This window comes from Dermacentor andersoni, chromosome 10 (assembly GCF_023375885.2).
Source record: "Dermacentor andersoni chromosome 10, qqDerAnde1_hic_scaffold, whole genome shotgun sequence".
NCBI classification, from domain to species: Eukaryota; Metazoa; Arthropoda; class Arachnida; order Ixodida; family Ixodidae; genus Dermacentor; species Dermacentor andersoni.
The window spans coordinates 69,937,392-69,958,998 of NC_092823.1; the positions used below are offsets into that span (position 1 = coordinate 69,937,392).

General features: G+C 43.6%; 2 protein-coding genes across 2 annotated transcripts; one reads left to right on the top strand and one right to left on the bottom strand.

Annotated features, from left to right (window-relative positions):
- Positions 1-5,023: 5,023 nt before the first annotated feature.
- LOC140213647 (uncharacterized) lies at positions 5,024-11,392 on the bottom strand. The gene is made up of 3 exons (XM_072284897.1): positions 10,266-11,392; positions 7,654-8,845; positions 5,024-5,685 (listed from the first exon to the last, which is right to left on the bottom strand). Exons 1-3 carry the CDS (start codon positions 10,386-10,388, stop codon positions 5,063-5,065), a joined length of 1,938 nt encoding a protein of 645 aa, XP_072140998.1. The 5' UTR covers positions 10,389-11,392; the 3' UTR covers positions 5,024-5,062.
- Positions 11,393-12,952: 1,560 nt separating this feature from the next.
- Positions 12,953-21,477, top strand: LOC129385509 (uncharacterized). Its single transcript, XM_055072135.2, has 8 exons — positions 12,953-13,225; positions 13,870-13,961; positions 18,365-18,680; positions 20,013-20,096; positions 20,895-20,945; positions 21,030-21,092; positions 21,173-21,232; positions 21,331-21,477. The coding sequence occupies exons 1-8, from the start codon at positions 13,042-13,044 to the stop codon at positions 21,471-21,473; spliced, it is 993 nt and encodes a 330-aa protein (XP_054928110.2). The 5' UTR covers positions 12,953-13,041; the 3' UTR covers positions 21,474-21,477.
- The last annotated feature ends 130 nt before the right edge of the window (positions 21,478-21,607 follow it).

A 21,607-nucleotide genomic window follows, 5' to 3' on the forward strand; every position in this document is an offset into this window, starting at 1 on the left:
GGCTTGCTCAAGTCAAACCTGCATTTCTCATTATATGAACACACAAATACACATCAGCACCATATGTCTGCTGTGACACTTTGAATTTGCTGGCTATCACCATGGTGCACTATAGTAACTTCACATTTCATTTTATTTCCTGCTGCATTCAAAGAGCAGTGGACCTCGGGAAAAAAGCCGTAGCTTGACTAGCTCCCGAGGCCCACAAGGTTCGTTGACAATGACACCATCGAGCATGTGGCACAAAGACGGGATGCAGGAACATGAAAATTGACTCCAGTAAAAAACGGAGCACTTTTGTATTACTAAACAAAAAACACCAAGAAAGACAGCAGTATAAGATATACACACAAAACAACAAATAAAATACAAAATTAAGGGTTTGAAGAACGCAACTTTAGAAGAATATATACAGGGATAACAAAACTAATTTCATTGTAGCAAATACTGGCTGTAAGGTTAGGTAAAAAGAAAAGCGATGACAAGGTTTTATATACACAAGTGTAAAAAATGGAGACAATATACAAAAGCATAACAAGATGCTCCCAACTCAGCCTGAGTTGTAAGCACACATGATCAAGATAGGATGCTTACTTACAACACAGTTTCACCACCTCTTTCCGCAAGCTACATATTTCACTTTTAACCGTGAATTCCGCAAGGATGAGCCAAACCATACAAAAAATGAGAAAAACACTTATTGAAAGAACGCTCGGAGGTCGACATTACTGCACCTGTTAATATCAAGGGACGCATCATAGAGGCAGTTCAATAATGCTGGAAGATAATATTTAAGCATCTGTTGTCCATAGTTAGTCCGTGGTGTGTTAAGAGTGTAGTGCCTTGGATTCATGGCGTAATGGGTATGCCGCCGCTAACAGTTCTAGATTAGCCAATTCTGACAGAGTTGAAACATTGCCCAGAATTTCCTGTTTGTAGTATAAGCACAGACATATATCGAAAAGACTGAATATTCACAGTATATTGCTGTCTTTGAAGAGGTCTGCGGAGGGGTGATCATAAGGTTGGTTGACGGCAATTCTTAAAGCCGTAGTGTACGGAGAAGTTCCCCAAACTAGGTTACAGTAATGCAGATGCCACAAGAAAAGGGTTGTGTACAAGTGACACACCACCGCTCTTCAGCTGGAGGAAGCACCAGTGCAGCAGAAACCGGAAGCAGTCCCACCATGAGTCAAGTTCCAAGAATCTTCCGTTGCGCCAGCATCTCGGCCACCGGACAGGGACCGAACAAGGGTCGAGGGTTGGCCCCGTCGAACACATATGGTGCTTGCCTGCATCTTTTGTAGAAAATAAACCCTGTCTTCTGCCACCAACCGATGAGCATTCCTTTCACAGACGGGGCTCGACCCCACATGAAAAACTGCTGACAAGGCAGGAGTTGCGAAGCGGATAAGTTTTTGAAGTTAAGGCCATGGCTATAGGAGGAATTCACTATGCCATCGAGCTTTTCTCTGGCAAAATCATGGGCATCATGGATCCAGCATCTCGACTTTTCCTTCATGGCAAATGACATCAGCAACGAAGCGAAGCAAAGAAATGGACACTTCTCCTCTGGCTTTGTGGGGCCGACAATTTCGAGACTGTGTACACACCGGTCACAGCGAAGACCCCGGAAGAAGTGAACGAATGATTTAGCCACACTTCGCCAGCTGCACATGGACCTCAGGCCCTCCGAGCTTTACAGCCCGTATGTGTTTCAAAGATGTGACCAAAGGCCGGATGAGTCGATCAGCAGCTACATTGCAGCTCTCATAAACTTGACAGCCAACTGCAACATTGGAGTGCTGCCAATGGCTGCAACATTGACGTCACCTGACAGCCAAACAAGCACTTCAGCAGCAAACCCAACCATGCTACCACAACATGTGATGCTCTGTGACAGATTTGTTTGCGGCATCCGGGACAAACATCTTCAGCAGAGACTGTTCGTGGAAAAAGTGTTGACACTTCAATGCACTCTAGACTTAGCCTCATCAGCGGAAAGTGTGTCGTGGCGAACTCAGGGGAAATTATCAGCATGTCGCAAACCAAGCAAGGAAGCGAGAATTCATCAGACCTAAATTGCCATCGATGCGATGATTCACACTGCCCTGAAACATGCAAATTCAAGACAGCCAAGTGCCGCTTCTGCTACAAGAAAGGTCACATCGAGAATGCCTGCATTTCAAAAGAAAAGAAAAACAAGTGCCAACCCACTACCTGGCAGTGAGTCCTGCTATGAGCTACAATCAGCGAGTGGATGAATACACTCCTCCAAGTTCCTCACGGACTTGAGGATGGAGGCGAAGCTGCTCCAGTTTGAGGTAGATGCAGGTGCAGCTTGCTCCCTGATAACTGACGACAAATACCACGAAATGCAGAATAAAAATGCTCTCCGGCTTTCAAGCAAGCTGCTGGACTTTCACACATGGTCAGGTGAAAAGATATGCATCCTGGGCTCTGCACAAATTCAGATCAAGTTCAAATAAAAGAACTATGTGCTGCTGTTGCTGGTTATGAAGGGTACCAAGTGCGACCTTCCAGGAAAAGCCTGGTTTTCGGCACTTTATGCATAATCATAATCAGGTGAAAGGGATCAGCTACATAGGAGAGCCATGTCGGAGATTACAGAGGTTCTCTGACGGCCCCCAGGTGTATTCCAGAAAAACATCTGGAGCTACACAGCTCCCTTGGTTCACCTGGGAACCAAAAATGGCGTGACTGTGAACCTTTGCAAGTGTCCAGTTCTGCCGGCACTGCAAGGGCCAATGGAAAAGGAGCTTGATCATCTACAGCAACACGGCATCCTAAAACTAACGCAGCGTACCAAATTGGCAACCACACTTGTTCATTCAGAATGACGACAGGACACTATGTGTCTGCAGTGACTACAGGAGTATTGTTAACGCAGCAGTGAAGAAGGCATCATACCCGCTAGCAACTACGGATGAAGTGTCCACAAACCCACATGGTGAAACCCCCTTCTCAACACTGGATATATATCAAGCATATCAACAACTGAAAGTCGAACAGCAGCACTGCTCACAGTCAACACAATAAAAGGACTGTTCAAAGTGAAATGCCTCCCATTCGGAATTTCCACCGCACCAGCTACCTTTCAGCACCTGATAGAAACAATGTTGGCTGGAATTCCAGGGGCGAGTGTTTAGCTTGATGACATCATTGTTAAGGGGAAGGGTGCAAATGTGCATGCACAGCGTCTGAATCAGGTTCTGTTGAGGTGAAGTGAGAGAGGCCTTCGCCTCAAGAAAGAAAAGTGCCACTTTGGAATCGCGTCAGTTGAGTATCTGTGACATCAAATTGATGCCACTGGTGTTCACACCACTGAGAAAAAGCTTGAGGATATGCTTCAAGCACCCAAACCATCTGACAAGACATTGCTAAGAACTTTTCTGGATCTTATTTCATTTTACGAATGACCACACTTTAGAGGACAGAGCAACAGCTGCTGAATTGTATAGGCTTCTAGAAAATAACACACCCTGGAAGTGAGACAGCAAGCATCAAGCCGCTTTCGAGGCATTTAAAGAGGTGATCCACACATTTACAGTACTCGTTCACTACAAGATGAAGCCCCCCCTTTTCTTTCGTGGATGAATCGCCATATGGTGTCGGCACTGTCCTCGCTCAGGAAGATTCTCTTGGCTGAGAGGCATCCATTGTATTCCACTGCGAACACGGTGACGCATTGAAAAGTACTCCCAGCTCGACAACGGTTTGGCAGCAACCTATGGCATGTCATTTTCATAAGTACATCGCTAGCCAGCACATGACCATAATAACAGGTCACCAGGCACTGACTAAAATCATAGGTGAAACAAAGCAAGTACCCTGGGTCCTTTCTGCAAGGATTATGCGATGGTGCCTGAAACTAGCAACATACCATTACAAGTTGGGGTACAGGCCTGGCTGACAGCACCAAAACACCGACGCTCTCAGCAGACTTCCAATACTGGCACAAGCTGACGAGCTTTGTTGCCCGGGAGGAGTGCTCATGTTAAATACCATGCCCAGCTTGGAGCTTTCACCACATAAACTCTTGCAACTGACCCAAGAGGACTTGGTTTTGTCCTCGGTGCTGGAGGCCACTCAAATGGCCGAGTGAATAAATTGGCAAAGGAAATGTGTTCATCATACAGGAAACTTGAGACAGAGCTTTCAGTGCAAAAGGGGATGCCTTGTTAGAGGCTCCAGGGTGGTAATTTCAACAAAGGTGAGAAATGACCTTCTTGAACTCGCGCATGAAAACCACTGTGGAATTGTGGCCCTGTAGCCATGCACATGCAGTCAATTTTGGTGGCAAGGCTTTGACACAGACATCTAAAGGCTTGCTAAAAGCTGTGCAACTTGTCAACACTTAAGGGCACCAACTAGGGCACCGGTCTCCGAATGGGAATATGCATTAACGTCTTGGGACACAGTTCACGCAAACTTTGCTGGCCCTGTAAAAGGCTGAATGCTGTTTATTGGCGAAGCATACAGCAAATCGTTCGAAATGTGCTCTATGGCCAACATACAGTCTGCCACATTGATTGAAGAAATCCTGAACTGTCTCGCAATATTTGGGCTCCCAAAAAGCTTGCGAGGATAATAGACCTTCCTTCATTTCAGTAGAAGTTGAGAGTTTCCTAAAGAAGAATGGGGTGACATATGCAACAAGCGCACCGTGTCACCCTCTAATGAATGGTCAAGCAGAAAGTATGGCTTTTGAAACGAAACGAGCATTCGCCAAAAACAAGGACAGAACATTCCTGTGTAGGCTGGCCCAGTTCTTGCTAAGGCAACACACCACTGTCTCCACATCAATGGGCAAACAACCGCTGCACTTATGTTCGGGCACGAGCTGTATACAGCACCCATGCATTCAGCCCCAAGCAAAAGCGAACAAAACCCATACCAACTGCATATGCAACACAGTTTCGAGAGCACTTGTTGCAGGACAAGCATTTTTCTTTCGAAACTTCGGAGGGAACCCGATCTGGACTGAGGGAGCGGTTTTGGAAAAGCTAAGGCACCATTCGGCACCATTCATCTTTCAAAGTCAGCACATCCGTGCTGACTTTGAAAGATGCAACAACTGATGCATGTTAAATGTCATTGCACTTTCTCCGTATAGCTTTGCAGTCTGCTGAACAAATGCTAACAGTAACTTTTCAGCAGTACAGATTTCAGCTTCTATGACAATGTCTTTCAACAAAAGAAAGACTGCTTGTGTAAGAAGTGCAAAATGCGTCACATAGGCTCGTGGAAGTATGCTGGACACACATGGCAGACAATAAAACAAAAGCCAAGAGCGCCATTCAGCCGCCTTCCAATATGCCCGGTCTGATAAGGGCCGTCCTGACCTTGAGAAAATTATAGGTGGCCTTAGTGAACGTAGTCTTGCATCTACAAGCTTCAAGTGCCTGCCTATATACCACGAGGAACCAGTACACGACAGCCACAATTCAGTTATCTGCTTGGTAACGCCTTCCAAAACACAATGCATATAGTCAGGTGGAAGCCCCCAAACAAGATCAAGGCCTTGCAACTTGACCAGAGTTGATGGTCCCTTGATACCACAGACAGGTTCCTTACGCTGTGCTGCTTCAACCATTCCTTTGAGCACACCACTGTGAGTCCTGTCAGGGGCGTTCTGGCTGTTGAAAGGGTACTTCATTGTGCCTGCAGGCAAAGCATCATTTGTACTAAGCATCAGAATGATATCTGCATTTAGAATGTTCAGTTGGACACTGCAGTGAACATATGAAAGATTTTAAAACACTTCCGAGTAAAACATTTCACAGATAGCCCTTATGCAAAATTGATGGCATCTCTCAGCAGCGCAGAAGTGGTGAAAAGTTGCAATGTTGCAATACTGCACCCACCACTAAGTGGAGGAACCTGCCTAGGACAGTACAAGACTTGTGGTTTGCATGAGTCATGCAAGATAGCTCTAACATTTCCCGGGTTCATTTTTGACTTTGACTAAAGAGGTAATGAAATAGAATTTTTGGGTGCCAGCTAGAAACAAAGGATGCAAGTATTCTTTCTTGCACATATATATCGTGAAACAAAAGCAGCCAGCATGAGCAGCACTTTATCCACAACCTATTTTGCGAGATTTTCCATCAGTATGCAGTTACTGTTAAAGTCAGATATGATTGATCCAACTACACTATGCATTTTTATGCACAGAAACGAACGCTTACCATATTTTGCCGTTTATGATCGTGACAAGTTTCTTTGAAACAACTTACAGTTGCACAACGTCCTGAACTACACATAATTAAGGCATGAATTAACACTGTGAACGACAGTGCACTGTAATGTTTGGAGTGGCCCATGAGCATTGCCGATTAAAATTTAAATTTTGACAATACACAATCACTCCAGTGCAAAGTGGTCTTGTTAGGGCTATTTGGCATGGCTCACAATTACTGCAAGTCTTGGATGGTCCTAGGCGGGTTCTTTCAGCTTTGTGATGGGTACATTCCTACAATATGGTGTGCCAATTTTGTGTAAGGTCTATAACGCCATTGCCCTGCAGTTTCTGTTCGAAGAGAAATTTACAGGTAAGCTTCCGTGGCTTGGACCACAGCTGTGAACAGAAGCATAGCTGTGCAGGCACAAAAAAGAAGCCTGCGCACAGATTTCACAGAAGCAGATGGCAGCAAATCATGTTACTACCCATGCCACAGTGCAAGGAGTGTCAAATACTATTTAGAAAAACGTATGTCTGAATGGCAAAAAAATGCAAAAGCTATCAAAGGCCAAGAACAACGGCACTACACACCGCTGCTGTGTGTAATGCATAATGAATTTGTGCTTGCCTTTTATGCTACTGACCTTGAATGAGAAACAACACTCGCCCTATGGCAACACTAAAGTCAGTGTCTCCTTACTTTTTTTTTCTTTCCACCATACAGCAGAATTCTTTGTCAGTTTTTCAAAGATAGAAGAAAAAAAATTGCACTGAAAAGTGATGCATGTGAGCTGAACTGCCATAATTTAGTCCAAGCTTCAAATAGTTTCGCTGTTTTCTAGATTTATAAGTACAGCAGTCAGCCTAATTGGAAAAGCTTTCTGTACTTCTTTTGCAGTATCCTGCTAAGGACACCTTCTGCACAAACTTGTCATCACATGCAGGCACACCCCTTAGCTGCTGTCTGCCAACAACAAACGCGACATCATTAAGGTATTAAAATTGTCGGATTTGCAACAAAGGTTAAAAATAATTAGTGGGAAAATGACTGAAGGTTAGTGACCGCATAATTGCATTATAGAATAGTATAAAAAGTATGCAGTCAATATAAGGTACATCAGGCATAGTCAGCCAAGGCTGCTAATGCACCAAACAAAACAAAAAGCAGTATGGTACGGGGATAGCTTTGTTAATTACTACAAACCTTGCTGTGAATGTTAAATAAAGTAAGGAGATTTGACAAGAGCTATTTGGTATTCTTCAAATGTGCAGCACATGCACTAAAACAAAGATCAGATAAACATGCAACCCACAAAGCTTTCTTGACAGCCTGTTTTCAGTTGTGCACAATACATTCGAAGCATACTAGTATGCATAAGCAAAGAGCACAAACTGTTTTTCTCACAGACTTGACAATAGCTGTTTGCTGTTTAAGTGAGTTCACTTACCATCTATAGTGATGCCTTGCTCCAAGCACCAGCTGCACCCAAAATACCCATTGTACTGCTTCCTGTTCAGGATAGCGGCTCTTGCTGGGGAGTCCACACAACACACAATAACGTGCACTGCTGACTCAATAGTTCTTCCAGCGTGTGACCACACCAGCTTTCCTATGCTGTTGACTTCTTCAACAAACTGCTTCATGAAGAGGTGCATAGGTGGGTGAACATGCGAATACCAGACACCTGAAATTAGCACATTTTGCCACCGAGTTAAAACTGGCAGTTCATTAACCATCACTTGGATTGGCCATATAGAGTTTTTACTAGCATCGAACACAGGCGCCCCATCAGTGTTCATGGTCAAAGTGATGTCGCACCATGTCATGTTCTTCTGCTTTCTAACACTGCGGTAACGAATGCCATCCGTGATTTCACAGTAGACACCCGACACATGAGCAACAGATGCAATCTTCTGCAAATTGGAAAGCAAGGTACTGCCAACCTGTTTCAATAGCACCAGAAGCTGCTGCTTAATGTTAAACATTAGGAAAAAACTTGCGGAATTCATTAAATGTTGCAGCTTCTTCTCACTGCTGCAAGAAGCACAAGTGATGGTGTCTTCATCTTTGAGATCGCTGTACTTTCCCAGATATTGATGGCAGTTCTGGCAGTATAGGTGGATCCTTAATGCTTCTTTTCTGTTCTTCCACAGCCTCCTCACAGAATATGTAGAGCATGGCACAACTTGCACCCCAAACAGAGCATTTATTAAAGTAAGAAGCCCTTGTAGTTGTGTCCATGTAAGGCCAGAAGTAACAACATATGCCAGCACAAGGAGAAGAGCCTGTGCTTTAGTTGTTGTCTGGTTTGGAAGGTACTCCTCTGAAAGCTTTGTGAAGTACATATCAAACTCATCATCTTCAAGGGCTTCATGCTCGCTTCCTTCAGCAGCATTCTCTGGTTGACTATCTGCATCATCATCATTGTTCAACTCGAAGGCAGAACTGCATTCATCCCTACTGCCTATTTCGCTTGCACATTCGTTAGTGCCTTCTACGTTGCTGACATAGGCACTTGTGCTTTCACGAGCATAACTTTCAGAAGCAAGATCAGTCTGCCCAAGATGATCTGCTTCATTCTCGTTGGAATCAATGTTAGTGAGATCCGCAGAAGGGCTGCTCAGGTTTGCCAGATTCGTCTGAAAGAGCAAACAAATAAATTTTATCTTCTGGGGACAACACTGACAAAACAAGTGTCGCATTCACAAGACACATACATCGGGCATAGTGGTAACAGTGCGATTACCTCTCCTGTGCAAAGCCAGTTCATTGATTAAAATTCAGCACAAACAAGAACCGTGTTGTTCTACATACATATTTAATTGAATTATGGGTGCGACAGTGTACGTCCCAAGGAGCAGCAAGGTGTACGGGTCTTTCCATTCGAGAATGGTTCTCTTTACAAATAGCAATGTTTCCAGAATTTTACCTCAGTTTACCAACCCTACCTCAGTTAACGAAACCCTGTGAAAATGTGCTTCCTAGGAGTTCGCCTATTCTGTCATCAGCCACCTCTGGCCAAGTCCTTTTTGCAAGCACCCTGCCTTGTATTTACAGATAGTGTTGGCACGGCATAGCAGGTCAGCTTAGGTCTAAGCACAAGGGTCAGAAGTAATTATGACAGCCAATTATGTGCCGAGAAGTAATGTCAATGTAACCAAGTATTGTGTTTTTGTAGCATCCCCCGTTGCTAAGTCACTTTGTTTCATGAGCATCACCACACCCTTCCTGCACTTTATAGCAACAAATGTGGACGTCAAGAGGAAATCCGCTAAACATGGCTGGCTATATGTAGCGAGCTATTGTTCCATGTTTAAAAGTTAAACCATCCAGATGCAATATCCATGTGTCCAAGTGTTCAACTCTGCACATAGTTTGTCGTACTCACAGTAATGCCTACCACAACAATGCTCCTTAAAGAACCAATATTTCACTGGGTTATTGAAATAGAAGTGTTGCAATGTGTCTACATGCTCAATCTCACAAAAATCCATTTCAATTCGTATAGATGCCTAATACCGCATAGAAAAAAAAAAAGGAAAGAAGTTATCCTGCCAGCAGTTGCAGAAAACATTCACCACATGCACCACAGCGCATTAAAGTATGTCTCCCTCTAAGCCACTGAATTAACAAGTCAGTAAAATTGCATAATTCAATGTCAGTAATTATTGATACTGAAATTTGGAAACAATACAGTAGCTACACGATTAGGATACCTCGTGAACTTCGTTCTGAGAGAAAACTGATCGCTAAAGTTATGTGCGGCGGCAACCGTGACTCGATCGGGGCACGTTGTAACGAAACCTCCTTGGCTGTAACCGCACTCAGAAGAAACGTGCGCATCCCGATCGAGTACCAGCACGAAACAATTCTCGCTTTCCTCGCGTCGAGACCGATCGATATGCGGGGCAGCACTCAAGACAAGCGTTTTTTGGACAAATGGCTCGGGAAGGAGACCGACGTCTCTGACGCGTTATAGTTTGCCCCTCTTGCAGTAAAACTCATTACTCCTTTTTGTTAATCGTAGATTGGAATATTGAAAGTTACAACGACACGTACCTGACTTGCAGCAGTGGATGACTTGGCTCTTTTCAGCACGTACTCTCGAGTTTGCCGTGGCACTTGAACGTTCGAGTCCGGCTGCAGGTACTGCCTGTAGCGTTTCCGCTGATTTTGGGACATTGCTAAAAGTTCGAAAGCCCAAACTTTCCGCTGTGGCGAACACCGCGAGGCAGTCTAATGTGACAATGTAAGCGTAAGCAATGGCGCAACACTGAATTCACACACGATCACACGATGCACGATGTCAACTGTTAGCTTGGCCATAGCTTGGCTTCGTGTGAGTAGTCAGAATCACGTTCTGCTGGCGAAATCACGTGATGCCAAGCCAATGTCAAATTATATATTGTAAAGTACATTATGTCACTAAAAATGCAAAAAAAAAAAGTTTCAATTTATTTGCTGGCCGTAATTACAGCCAAACAACTCGTAAGCAAAAATGTTACTGCTTGAAATGCGACTCGGAACCTGCATATCGGCCGCTGTGAAAATTTGTAACTGCTTATCCTATAGAGTTTCCTACAATTTTTGTAGGAAACTGTATGGCTTATCCATACCTGAAACGTTGGTTAAAGCTAGAAACACTAGACATGGCTAGAGTGACCTAGTGAAAGCATTGTTCAAGAAAAATGACGAACTGATTAGTTGCTTGTTTATTGTGAATCACTTTATAAATGAAGGGTTCGGAAAACCGCCTTGAAGGGTTGCGGCATACACACACACGTAAAAAAACATGGAACGCACGCATGCGTATACGAATGATTGACTGATTGAATAAATGTTTTACTGATGGGACAGCGAAAGGGTAAACGCCCTTTGTCCTTCTGTTTCTTCTTATAAGGTTGGTTATGCTAGCACAAGATTCGCTCTGACCAAGCTAGTGCAAAACGACAAAGGATCCGGAAGTGAGATTCTGAATATCGCAGCCGAGAAGATACTATATCTTAATTTTACTCGTGCTTGCTCGTGAATTATCAAGCACATGCACGTATGTCAGACAAGCAAGTGGCTAGATTAACTTTATTTTGTGCTTTGTCAACTGATCCAAGCATAATCGACGGCCCTGCATATTTTGCGCGCAGTGCTACTACATCTTGGTGTTGCAGCACATTTGTAAAAGCGGCGTGCACAGCCTACCCCTTCAGTAAACCACAGCCAATTAGCCGTCAAAACTCTGATCCGTGTTGCAGAAGCTGCAGGCGGCTATATTCTCCTCTCGACGATATATTTCATTTTTTACAAGTAACAGGAGGGCACATGTAACCGGCAAACGGGAGGCCTTATAGAGCACCTGAGATTATGTAAAGCGGGAGGATCGATGCTAGAAGCAGGGCGGCCCGTGGGCCTTGGCGAGCCCCAACCCATGGACCATGTCCGGGTTCTAGCTTCGGTGCCCCATTAGCCACTTTGGTGTCCTAGAGGCGCTGCCATACGCAATAATGAAACATTACACACACACACACACACACACACACACACACACACACACACACACACACACACACACACACACACACACGCACACACGTATACACAAATATATATATTAGCCACCAACTTGTGACGCTGAGATGCTGAGTCCTGCGGCGCTGGTTCTGCGCTCACACACCCAGCGACTTCTGCAACCCCAATCAGAACAAGTTATTTTTGTATGATTGTGGTTCTTGAGCATTTATGATCTTTATTTCAGTGCCCGTTTTTTTCTAAGCTTTGGTGCATACAAGCTGTCTTCAGTTTTCCTCGAGCAGAAATGCCAATGCGTTGTTAATTAAATTGCATGCACGATTACCCGTTTCTGAACAGCATCAAGCTGTTGCAAATTTCCTTGTTTCGGCGGTGTCGTTTTGCAAGATCTGATAAATATATGCACAAGCTTGGACCATCATATATATAGCGTCATGGCGATCAGCATTCCTTTAATAGTTTGCGGCAGAAATTGCTACATATATTCGTCTCGAATACAGCCTTTCTGTGGACGCACATGCATGCTTATCTATGTATTTGATCAGCTCTTGTGTTCGCTATACCTGTGCTGCATTACTGCAACATTAAAAGGAAATGTGTTTTTTTTTTCCCCCTGAAATCAGCACTGACCGTGCGCTGTTGACCCTATGTATGTCTTTTTCGCAGAATATCACTCCCAATGCTCTAGATATAACATACCATTTTGGAGTATCTAATTCATATGACGTTGTTGATTTCTTGTTGAAATATAACCCATGTTTTTGTAACGCAGTTACACTTACTCTCATATGAGTTACGACGTCATTTTAGTAACGCTTACGCCTAATGAAGTTATGAAAATTACCATTAAGCTTCTGTACAACTTTGAGCCCGCTGCTGTTTTACAGCATTATTCTTACTTTGGTTCTGCTGTGGTCCTTATTATTTTTCGCAGAATATCGCTCCCAATGCTCTAGATATAACTTTAGAGTATCTAATTCATGTGACGCGTTGTTGATTTCTTGCTTAAGTATAACCCATGTTTTTGTAACGCAGTTACAGTTGCTCTCATATGAGTTGCGTGGTCATTTTATGAATGCTTACGCCTAATGAAGTTATGAAAATTGTTATCATTAAGCTTCTGTACAACTTTGACCCCGCTGCTGTTTTACATCATTATTCTTATTTTCTTATTTTGGTTCTGCTATGGTCCTGGCGAAGTCGCATGCGAATCCATATCCATAGACTACACAGCTGTCATCTTGAAGGATACGACTGTGTCGCTTTTTGTTCGTCGATATCAAGCAGATTGTGCATATCCTCCTTGATCAAGATGCGCGTATTAGTAGAGTATGAGGTGGACATGACCACTGCGGTTCTGGAGCACACCGCAGTGCAAAACTTCAATCCTGAGAATGTTGCGGATTTCGATCCCACCGTCCGCTACGACGTGTGGTGGAATGGGGACGACACCACGTCGGGAGGATACTATAAGGCCAGAGTGCTGCACATGGCTGGTAAGTACCACTCATTCCTCATTAAGCATACCTTAAGCTTATACGACGCGCCTTTCGAACGATATAATCTTAACCAGCGTGTGCTTTGTCCCACTCATTGTGCAGTAGTTAAGCAAACGGCCGACGGAATCTCGTAACGAGGCTTAGGGGTTTCGATGCGGCTGCACACAGGTCCGCCCGAGACGTATCTCTGGGTATGGCTTTGATTAGAGTCTTGGGCTGTCTGCAACATGCCTGAAAGGGTTGGCGTTAAGAAATGGGGAGTGGGTGCAGCACGTCCTGCCTCGGGCGCTCAATGCGGACACCGCTTCGCAGGAGCCATCAGCGCAAATGTGTGCTTTTGTCAGTTACCAGTATACTTTTTGTTTCGACACTAAATTTTGGGCTTAAATAGTGTTCATTGACTCCATATTTAGTGGGATGTGATGACACCTGTCCACTGCTTGAACAGATAACTGTCATGCAGTGGACGTGGGAGCCACACTTGCAAATGCTTTGCAATTATGAAAAGATGAAACGAGAGTAATGCCAGAGGAACTAGTATACTGGCCAGATTTCTCATTACGACCCTTTCATGTTTCTCGCCTAACATTGCTGTCTGTCAGCAGTGTCAGCTTTGTAATACTTTGTTAAATGCAATGCAGAAACCGAAGAAGATATGCGAACGCATATGTCCAAAAGGCTCAGAAAGCCTGTAGTCTCCTTGGAGAAAGGCAAGAAGAGGGCCAAAGGAAAGGTATGGCAACTTATAGTTAACAGGATTTTAGTTTTATATGTTACTACTGATTTGGGTCATGTGGCTATGTTTTAATGAGCGAAAGAATGTTGGTATACTTGCTAGCATTTTCTAAACAAGTTAGGCTTGTTGAAGGCCTTACAAGAACATTGCGCCTTTGTTCTAGGGAAATGACCTCTGCAGAAGACATCATGTAGAGCATATATTACATCCTCCCACGCACTGTTTCTTGTGATTTTCAGCATAGATAACTAAACACCCAACACCTGTTTCCTTGTGCTTTGTTCATTTTCATAAAAATTCCTCAATATGCTGTCATTTAAACATTGTACAGTTGTTATGTCGTGCATATTACTCAGTACGACAGCAATGGTGGCATTACTCATTCTCTGCCTTTATTCCATCCTCTTTTTCCTCCCCCTTGGGCGACTCCAACCACGCGCCTTCTCATGGCGCTGTGGTAGGCAGCGACACCTTGTATAACAACAGTGTTATCTCATTTCATGAATGCTCTTGTTCACTAACAGTACCATTTCCAAAAGCTTACCTCTGTTGATGAAACTTGCCTCAAGTGACAAACAGGATTGTGTAAGAGTATGGTCTCTAAATTAAGCTAGTCTGCTGTTTACCACCTCTTTGTTCTTTTTACAGTACACGTATTTCTATTTATGCATGCAGCATTAATACGACTTAGTTTGCTAGCCTCAGCACAAGGGAGTGTTGATCAGGCTCTTGGCATGGTTATCCGAAGGGATTCACCCAATGAGAGTCGTAGGTAAGGTCCACCTTCCAGAAGCGCTGGTACTTAGAGTGGACGGGAGCATCAACTGGTTAGCAGTTGAGATAAGCAAAAGACGGAGTATTGGTGGAAAAAAGGCAGGGAAGAGATTGATATGAACGGATCCATTACAGGCATAGATAACGGTGCAAGGCAGATGGAGAAGTTTTGAGGAAGGAGAAAAAATATAGCACACCTGATTAACTCAAGCCAGCTAGGCTGTCACCGCCTCGTTTCAGGTGGGATGGCAATAAATCATCATCATCGTGCGAGTGTTCTGGCGCTTATTCGAATAAGACTGGGAACAACATGACACACAAAAGGCACATGCGGCAATTCGTGTAGCGCTGCGTGTGTACTGTGTGTGTACTGTGCGTGTTCTTGTGTCCACTGTCCAGTCTTATCCACGCTAAAACACTCCCGCCAAGATGCCATACCTACAAGCCCACATTGCTGCTATGGTTGTTGATCAGGCTCACTGACTACACTTCAGTGATATACGGTTGATATGTTTTATTTTGTATTAACTCATGTCATCGGCCATTGAACAGCTGACGATGGTCTGCGCTTTGCAGGTTTCTATCATCCAAATTGAAATCATGATTAGACATTATGCTAAGATATACAAACAATAATCTGACGATGAATCATAACTGAAACTGACGTCATTCACATGAGGTCACAGCTACTAGATGCCTGCCATCTTCATGAGCACAGGGTCTACTCTGCTCAGGGTAGAGCAGTAAACAAAAAGATATATTTTGCGTTTGTGTCCTGTGAGCCAAACTGCTCGGAATGTTGGTGCTGCATTATGCCAGACTGCTAGCTTAGTGCAATAGGTCTCTTGAACACACACTTCTGTCATACTTTATTCACACCGCATGGCTGTGTACGTAATTTCTGTAGTCCAAGAATTTATCTCAAGGAAACCGTAATATCAACCGGTAGTGAAAATGTGTGTGTGCTGGTGAGATAAATTTCAATGATGGATGGAAAGATTAGGCGAACAAAAGGTGTGGAATGATACTACAGGTTCAATACATTGCCACAAAGTTAACAAGCGAGGCCTTGGCAAAACATTCTTTTAATAATGGTTTATACTCTGAGAGCGCGCATACCGCTATGCACTTTGTTGTTCTTGTTCAAAGTGGCCAGCAGGTGCACCCGCCGTGGTTGCTCAGTGGCTATGGTGTTGGGCTGCTGAGCACGAGGTTGCGGGATCAAATCCTGGCAAAGGCAGCCGTATTTCGATGGGGGCGAAATGCGAAAACACCCGTGTACTTAGATTTAGGTGCACGTTAAAGAACCCCACGTGGTCAAAATTTCTGGAGTCCTCCACAACGGCATGCCTCATAATCAAAAAGTGGTTTTGGCACGTAAAACCCCATATTTCTTTTTGGCCGGCAGGTTCAGGATCCAGCCTATCTTGTGTGAATACAGAAAAATATGCACATGCATCTACTCTTGTAGGAACTCTGAAACGGGTAGCAATGAGCATCATTAAATGAACATGGAGATAGGGGAGCTTTGTGGCACCCAAAATAAACGAAATGTTATTGATATCGGTCCATTTGGCTGCACCACAAGAATGGATAACATTTTGGTTATTGGTGATGCTATAAGCTCCACTTTCCACTTTGTTGACATCAAGGGGCTCACTGCTGCTCCCTTTAGAGTTTGTGTGAGTGAATGCGTGTGCATTTTTCTTTTCTCGCATTCTTTCATCTCATTACATATTAAACGTGTAGTAGCATACTAAGCCTTTTGTGTGGCTAACCTCTCACCTATCATTAATGTTTCTCTCACCAGTGCACACATATCTTGACTACTGTTTGATATTTTCTTGCAGTACATTATTGGAATACACAAATTATTGACATGGTGGGCTGGCTGTGCTGTGTGAGTAAAGTACAATGGCAGTACGTGTTCAAGAGACCGTTCCTCTATGCTAGCGGTCCGGCATAACACAGCACCAACATTCTGAGCAGTTTACCTCATAGAACCCAAATGCAAAATATATCTTTCTGTTCAGTACTGCATATGGTGCGTATACCTCTGTGTGCTTAATATTGTTGCCACATGGCAATAAACTTACAGAAAATTATAAAATGCTTAGGAAATTGAATAGTACAATTCTGGACTATGCTCACCCGCCGTGGTTGCTCAGTGGCTATGGTGTTGGGCTGCTGAGCACGAGGTCGAGGGATCGAATCCTGGCCACGGCGGCCGCATTTTGGTGGAGGCGAAATGCGAATAACACCCGTGTACTTAGATTTAGGTGCACGGATTTAGGTGCAATTTCTGGAGTCCTCCACTACGGCGTGCCTCATAATCAGAAAGTGGTTTTGGCACGTAAAACCCAATAATTTTTTTCTTGACTATGCTGGATGGTGTTATAAGTCTGCAATTTTTTAAAGATGCCTTGAGTGTGAATAGATAAACCACAGTTATATTGTTTCCTATGGGAAACTGTGGTTCAATCCGTGATCAGTTCAGATGCTACCTGAGTTATGGAATTAGACTTATAAACTGAGGTACCACTGTACTTCACTGCATTGCGTTTTCAGGGAAGCTTGGCATGCGGTAAATTTCTTCTAATAAGATTTAAGCATGCTTGAGTTTCAGTAGATCTTTTTATTTGGGATGTATGAAAGTGAACTTCTGTGCTGTCATGCATTCTGTAGATTCAAATAAGGCTTCACAGGCGAAGAAAATTAGTCCTTGCCCAGGGTTAAACAAACAACCACCGCTTTTCCGGGGTGGTTGCTCAACCGAGCTAACCAGGTGGCTAGCATGCGGAAGCTCAAGAGCAAATTCAATGACAGCTTGAAGGAAGCCATGCTTTGCTGATGTGTGAATGATCTTAAAACACCCCTCAGTGCAGAAACCGCCGACAGGAACACAGACAGAAGGCTTCACTGTTCTTAAATTATAATTTAAAACGATAATTTGCAGCTGAAGAAAATTCAACAATTGCGATGCTCCCTAAGGCGAAATTTGAGTGCAACTCTGTACGTGTTTTTGTTTTGGAATATATTGGCTGACACAGACAATCTGTCTCGTGTGACATGTTGCAAATGGGGCAAAGTGTGGCACGACTTCGCCAATCTTCAGATCATCAGAGCCAGCGCGTGGGCGCGATTCACAGCCGCCACCGCCAGACCTCCCAGATGACGCATGCTACTCTGGCACCATTTTGTAGCTATCGTCGCCAAACTGCGCTTCTCATGCTTTCACCATACCCCCCTCCGCTTTCTGCCTCATGGTTCTGCTGCACCCTCCTCTCTGCTTTGCTCCTCGCTTCTTTCATGCCCTGCGGCGTTCTGCATTCCCTCTTTCATTCTTTGCTGTGCTTGTTCGCCTGGTTACAAGTGACAGTGCTGACGCTTGCTGCAGGAACAGGCGCCTAAGACCTGTGCCCTAAAGATTTGTCGTGGTTTGGGATTCGAATCTGGGAGCGGGACAAATTTTTGTTCAACTGCAAAATTTTGCCTAAAATTATCATATAAGCATGTTTCGTGCATGTACTGTGTGTTTTACATTTGCAAGATTGCACTGAAGGAATTTTAAGATGAGTTCTGTTGTGTTCTTGCCATGTTCTTAAAACTGATTTTGTTTACAACAGCAGGGCACACAGGCTACAAAAAGTATGAGAGTGGAAGTTCAACGAAGTGTAGAAAGGGAACTTCTCGCAGAAATCCAAGCTGCATGCCCGCAACAGCATGTGCAGTGCACATGCTGTGACCAAGGATGTGTTGTTCTCGAAGAACTTGCGAAGTGCAAAAAAGAAACTGCAGAGCAAAGCAAGCAGCTTGAGGAACAAAGCAAGCAGTTTGAAGACGTCGCTGAAGAGCTAAGAAGTCTTAAGGAAAAGATGCTCATCTTGGAGAACAGAAATGCACATCTGCAAGATGCTTTGGCTTCAAAAGTCTTAGCAAGTGGTGAGTAAGCGTTCGTTTGCTGAAGGTGGAATTAAATATACTCGAGTGCAAGTAGAATTGGCAGAGAATTAATGCATTCAGCAGCAATGCTCAATTAGCGATCTGTTGGCGCGATCGCACACTTCTGCAGGGAAATTGTGCTCTGCAGGTATACCTTAATGCAACATAACGAAGCACTCTCGCTAAAGCACTGCAACTAAACTAAACTCTATCACACAATTTGTTTCCAAGTAACGGTCCTCAACCAGTCTCTGCCATGGATACTCCCTGGCAGCAGCTGCCATTAGCTTAGATAGGGTAGCTTGTCTAAAATGTACATGGAAAGCTGTAACTGAACTGAAGCAATGCTCTGGAAGACAGCCCATGCATTTATACGCTTGGCAAGGCAAGTGCTAACTTGACTCGGCTTGCCACGTTGCAGCATGACAATGTGTGACATGGCCCTCACATGGACATGTGTTTGCTGTAACCCATCTTCTGGGTCCAAGAATGTTCATTAAATGTGTAACGTGGTGCCATTGCAGTAATGCATATTTTGACGATTGTGCTGGTTTCGTTTCCACCTAGCAGAAGTTCGGCCCAAGTGAGCCCGTAAGTTGGCTCGTACTGCTCGCATCATTGGCCCTTTCGTTTTAGTATCCTAACCATCTTAAATATGTCTGGTTGTTAGTTAATCTAGGCCTGGAATTTTCACTCGTCTACTGATGGGAATTAGTCATATCTTTAAAAGGCCTTGGCAACATTCACATGTACCTGTTTCTCATGCCATTAGTTCGTAATTTTTCAGTCTTGAAATAACTGCTAGGGCATCATAGTATATAAAGTAAAATTTGTGGGCTTGTTTCAGCAGATGATTGAAGTTTATTCTGATTGATTAATGAAAGGAGACGGAGCTGTATTGTGCAGTATTAGCCAAAAGTAACAGTGAAGTTTGTATCACATGAAGTATGATTGAGTGCCTATGCAAAAAAACATAAGAGAAGAATAACAAAAACATTTGTGAAGGTGAGGTGGACTTTTTGAACCCCTTTGTCTTTTCTAATATTGCAATACTCGAAATATTTCAGACTATTGAAAGCTAATGTAGATAGTGGAGAAACCTCAGTCAACGAGCAATTTTATTTGCTTTTTAGTGTGTCTGCAGGTGTACGTTCCATTCCTAAATAAAATTGTGTTCTTGCATACTCATTAGAGTGCTTGTGAAGCTGTATTAGCAAATTGGTAGCTACATGTGCGTGTCTACCATAGGTCACAGCCAACTGTACCAAATTACATTCTATTCTGTGGAAGCAATCCAGTCATCTGTAGCATGATGTATTGCAAAAATTTCAGAGAGCAGGATTATCTACGCCACGTCATTGGGAGTTTCGGTGGTGGCAGGTCCTCCAGTACCAACAGGAGCACAAGGAGCCAACGGTAAGTTGTAAAGTGTGTAATTGTGTCATTTTTGTTAGCTTAATATTTCTATCATTGTACAAAAGTCTTGACTTGGCTTTTGTTTATAAGGTTTTGGAAAAATTATAATTGAAATTATGAGCGTGTTCTGTTTGAATATGCAAGAACATTTAAAAAATGCAAATTTTCAGCCCGTCAGCTGGCAAAAAATGTTCCTTATTACGGCTGCTCACTCTTGGGAAACACTCCATAATGCGAGTTTCTAGGGTCTGTAAAATGCACTGTGACTGCTGAGAAGTGGAATACATTAAGAGGCTATTTTTAATGACCACAGCCATTTGAAGGATGACGACATATCTTTATGGGCGTCTGTCAATTGGGCTTTCTGCAAAAATCACAGCCTCATAAGAGCTCACCGTTTATTCATAATGGCAATTTTTAAGTAATGCTAGAAGTCTTCATAAAAACACCCTCTATGCCTTTCTTGTTCTGTGTGCTATTCATGCAAATGGCACGTAGAAGGCATGGGGTGTACTGGGGGCGAGGGGAAAAAGAGAGCATAACAGAAAATGATTATCCTGAGTCATGCTTTATCACCATGATATGCGCTCCTGTCTTTGATGGCAACTGGCAGAGGGCATGAACTGCTTGTTTGGCCACAAGTTTGACTTCACATGTTTATTTGATGCAACTAGTACAAAGGGCCACTGTTGTTAGCCATTGGCACTTTTATATATTTTTGCAATCTGGTGGATGACTTGTTCACTCATATCTGTCACCTAAATTTGGATATTTTTGTTTTATCTCTTGGAACCACAGATCCCGTACCTCTGGTTCAGCCGCGCCATACAATTTTTTCTGCAAAGCCCAGTAAGGATACATTTTCTTTGTGGTCGTGTTGTTGAACCTTTGAGAATATCACATATGTGAGTGGTCATTAAGTTTTACCTTCAGGAACCACTGCTGCCCCGGCTACAATTGTACAGCCACTATCAGCTGGCTACTTGTCGGAGCCCAGTAAGAATAATTTTTCTCTGTGGCAGTTCAGTGAATCTTTCAGAAGATTATGTGTGTGGTAATTGCACTTTTGTCATCAGGAACCACTGTTGCCCCAGCTCCAAGCCAGCCAAATGCAGTGGACTGCATGTCAGAGCCTAGTAAGGATCATTTTTCTCTGTGGCAGTTCATTACATCTTTCAGGACATATTTTCTGCAGTCTTGGCAGTTCTGTCACCAAACAAATTTCCTGCTGCAGGTACAAGCTGCACACAAGTGCAGAGCACTGCAAGGGCTTCGACACCAGAGCCAGGTAATGAGACATTCTTCTGTGGTTCCATCTTCAAGTTGCACTATCATGTCTGCATTCATTTTATTGTGCAATTTTTAAAGAAATTATAACTGCAGCTTTGCACAATAGCATGGTAAGACTGTATTTCTTTATACAGCACTGTTCAGTTCCAAGCACAATTTTTTTTACTAGTGCAGTACTTCACACATGTTGAATTCAATGGTAGATCCAAATCAAGTTTTTC